The sequence below is a fragment of the Martes martes genome (assembly GCF_963455335.1).
Source record: "Martes martes genome assembly, chromosome: 11".
In the NCBI taxonomy this organism is placed as follows: Eukaryota; Metazoa; Chordata; class Mammalia; order Carnivora; family Mustelidae; genus Martes; species Martes martes.
In genome coordinates, this window is record NC_137899.1 from 97,350,391 (window position 1) to 97,352,380 (window position 1,990).

Here is a 1,990-nt window from a genome sequence, read left to right on the forward strand (position 1 = left end):
GAGTAAAAAAAGTCAGTGCCAACTTCATTTGCCAAAGCCCTAAAGCTAGTGAACAGAGAGAGAAATAATCCTCCTTGAAGTTATATTTATAAATCTTATTCCCTAATTCATTCATTCATTTATTTATTCTATCATTTATTGAGCACCTGCTATGTGCAATGTACTCCACAAGTTATAAAATAAGAGCAAACCAAATGATAAAGAGAAAGTGGAAATGAAATCTTAAAACTAAACCAATTAGAACATAAACATATATGACAATATGGCTATGGAACTTTCCCCCAAGTGAAATAATTGGTCATTTCTGGAAAACAAATTATTCTGTGACTGCCATCATGAGAGTAAATATGTGGATCTTGCAATCAAAGTCAAATAAAATTCTGTAGACAACATCAAAATAGTACATGCAATCTTGCGCTCACTTACACTCCTTAAATAGGTTTTCTTCCTGCGTTACTGTGGATTAAGGATTTGACATAATGGCTCTGAAAAGGATCGCCAGCTGAGGTAACACACGGGATATACTTTAACCCCCTCTTTCTGTTTGAGAACTAACCCAGATCTGTGTTCACTCCTCAGCACACAGCCTCCCGCAGCAGCAGAGACTGGTACAGATACTGTTGCCAGGGAATGACGGAAAACCAAACATGGGTCACAGAATTCATTCTCCTGGGATTCCCGCTCAGCCCAAAGCTGCAGGTGCTCCTCTTTGGGTTCTTCTCCCTGTTCTACGCCTTCACCCTGTTAGGGAACAGCATCATCCTGGTGCTCATCTGGTGGGACTCCCGACTGCACACCCCCATGTACTTCTTCCTCTCCCATCTGGCCATCATTGACATAGCCTATGCTTCAAATAATGTCCCAAAGATGCTGGCAAACCTTCTGAGCAAGGAAAAAACTATCTCTTTTGTCCCATGCATAATGCAGACCTTTTTATACATGGCTTTTGCTCACACTGAGTGTCTCATCCTAGTAATGATGTCCTATGATCGGTACGTGGCCATCTGTCACCCCCTACATTATTCTGTCATCATGAGCTGGAGAGTGTGCACGGTTCAGGCAGTCACTTCCTGGGCATGTGGCTCCCTGCTGGCCCTGGTCCATGTGGTTCTCATCCTGAGGCTGCCCTTCTGTGGGCCTCATGAAATCAACCACTTCTTCTGTGAAATCCTGTCGGTCCTCAAGCTGGTCTGTGCTGACACGAGGCTCAACCAAGTGGTCATCTTTGCTGCTTCTGTGTTTATCTTAGTCGGGCCCCTCTGCTTGGTGCTGGTGTCCTACTCACGCATCCTGTTGGCCATCCTGAGGATCCAGTCCGGGGAGGGCCGCAGGAAGGCCTTCTCCACCTGCTCCTCCCACCTCTGTGTGGTGGGGCTCTTCTTTGGCAGCGCCATTGTCATGTACATGGCCCCCAAATCCCGCCACCCTGAGGAGCAGCAGAAGATCCTTTCCCTGTTTTACAGCCTTTTCAACCCTATGCTGAACCCACTGATCTACAGCCTGAGGAACGCAGAGGTCAAGGGCGCCCTGAAGAGAGTGCTGTGGAGGGAGCGATCAGTGTGAGGGAGGCCAGAGACAGTCTTCAAGGTGGAAGGCTTGTTTTCTATGAGATTTGAAAGAACAGTAATACAAACGCTTTAAGAATCTAATGTCTCAGATTTTCAATATTAAAAATATATATTGAACTGATTCGGTCCCTAAACATGGGATACTTCCAGACCACAAAGTCCAGGCCGTAAGAGAAAAATTGTGTCCTGGTGAAGCACAGAGTAGAGCCATGGACTCCTCCGGCCGGGTCCCAGTGCTACCTAGGATCCAGTTTCTTTTCTTTTCTCTCTGTCTCCCCTTAAATTCATCTAAGATTTCCATCTCCCTTATTGCTGTAAGTATATGCTAAAAATGCCACCATATATTCTGTACAATGGTGCACCTCTAATAAGAGAATAAAACTGATCTTGTTATGAAGTCCCCTCCTGGGAAATGTACTAAG

The 1,990-nt window shown here is 45.3% G+C and overlaps 1 protein-coding gene across 1 annotated transcript; it reads left to right on the forward strand.

The window, feature by feature from the left end:
* Positions 1 to 630: 630 nt before the first annotated feature.
* On the forward strand, positions 631 to 1,563 carry LOC308352071 (olfactory receptor 2A5; the record flags this gene model as incomplete). Its single annotated transcript, XM_080818120.1, has 1 exon — positions 631 to 1,563. The coding sequence occupies one exon, from the start codon at positions 631 to 633 to the stop codon at positions 1,561 to 1,563; it is 933 nt and encodes a 310-aa protein (XP_080674246.1).
* Positions 1,564 to 1,990: the final 427 nt, after the last annotated feature.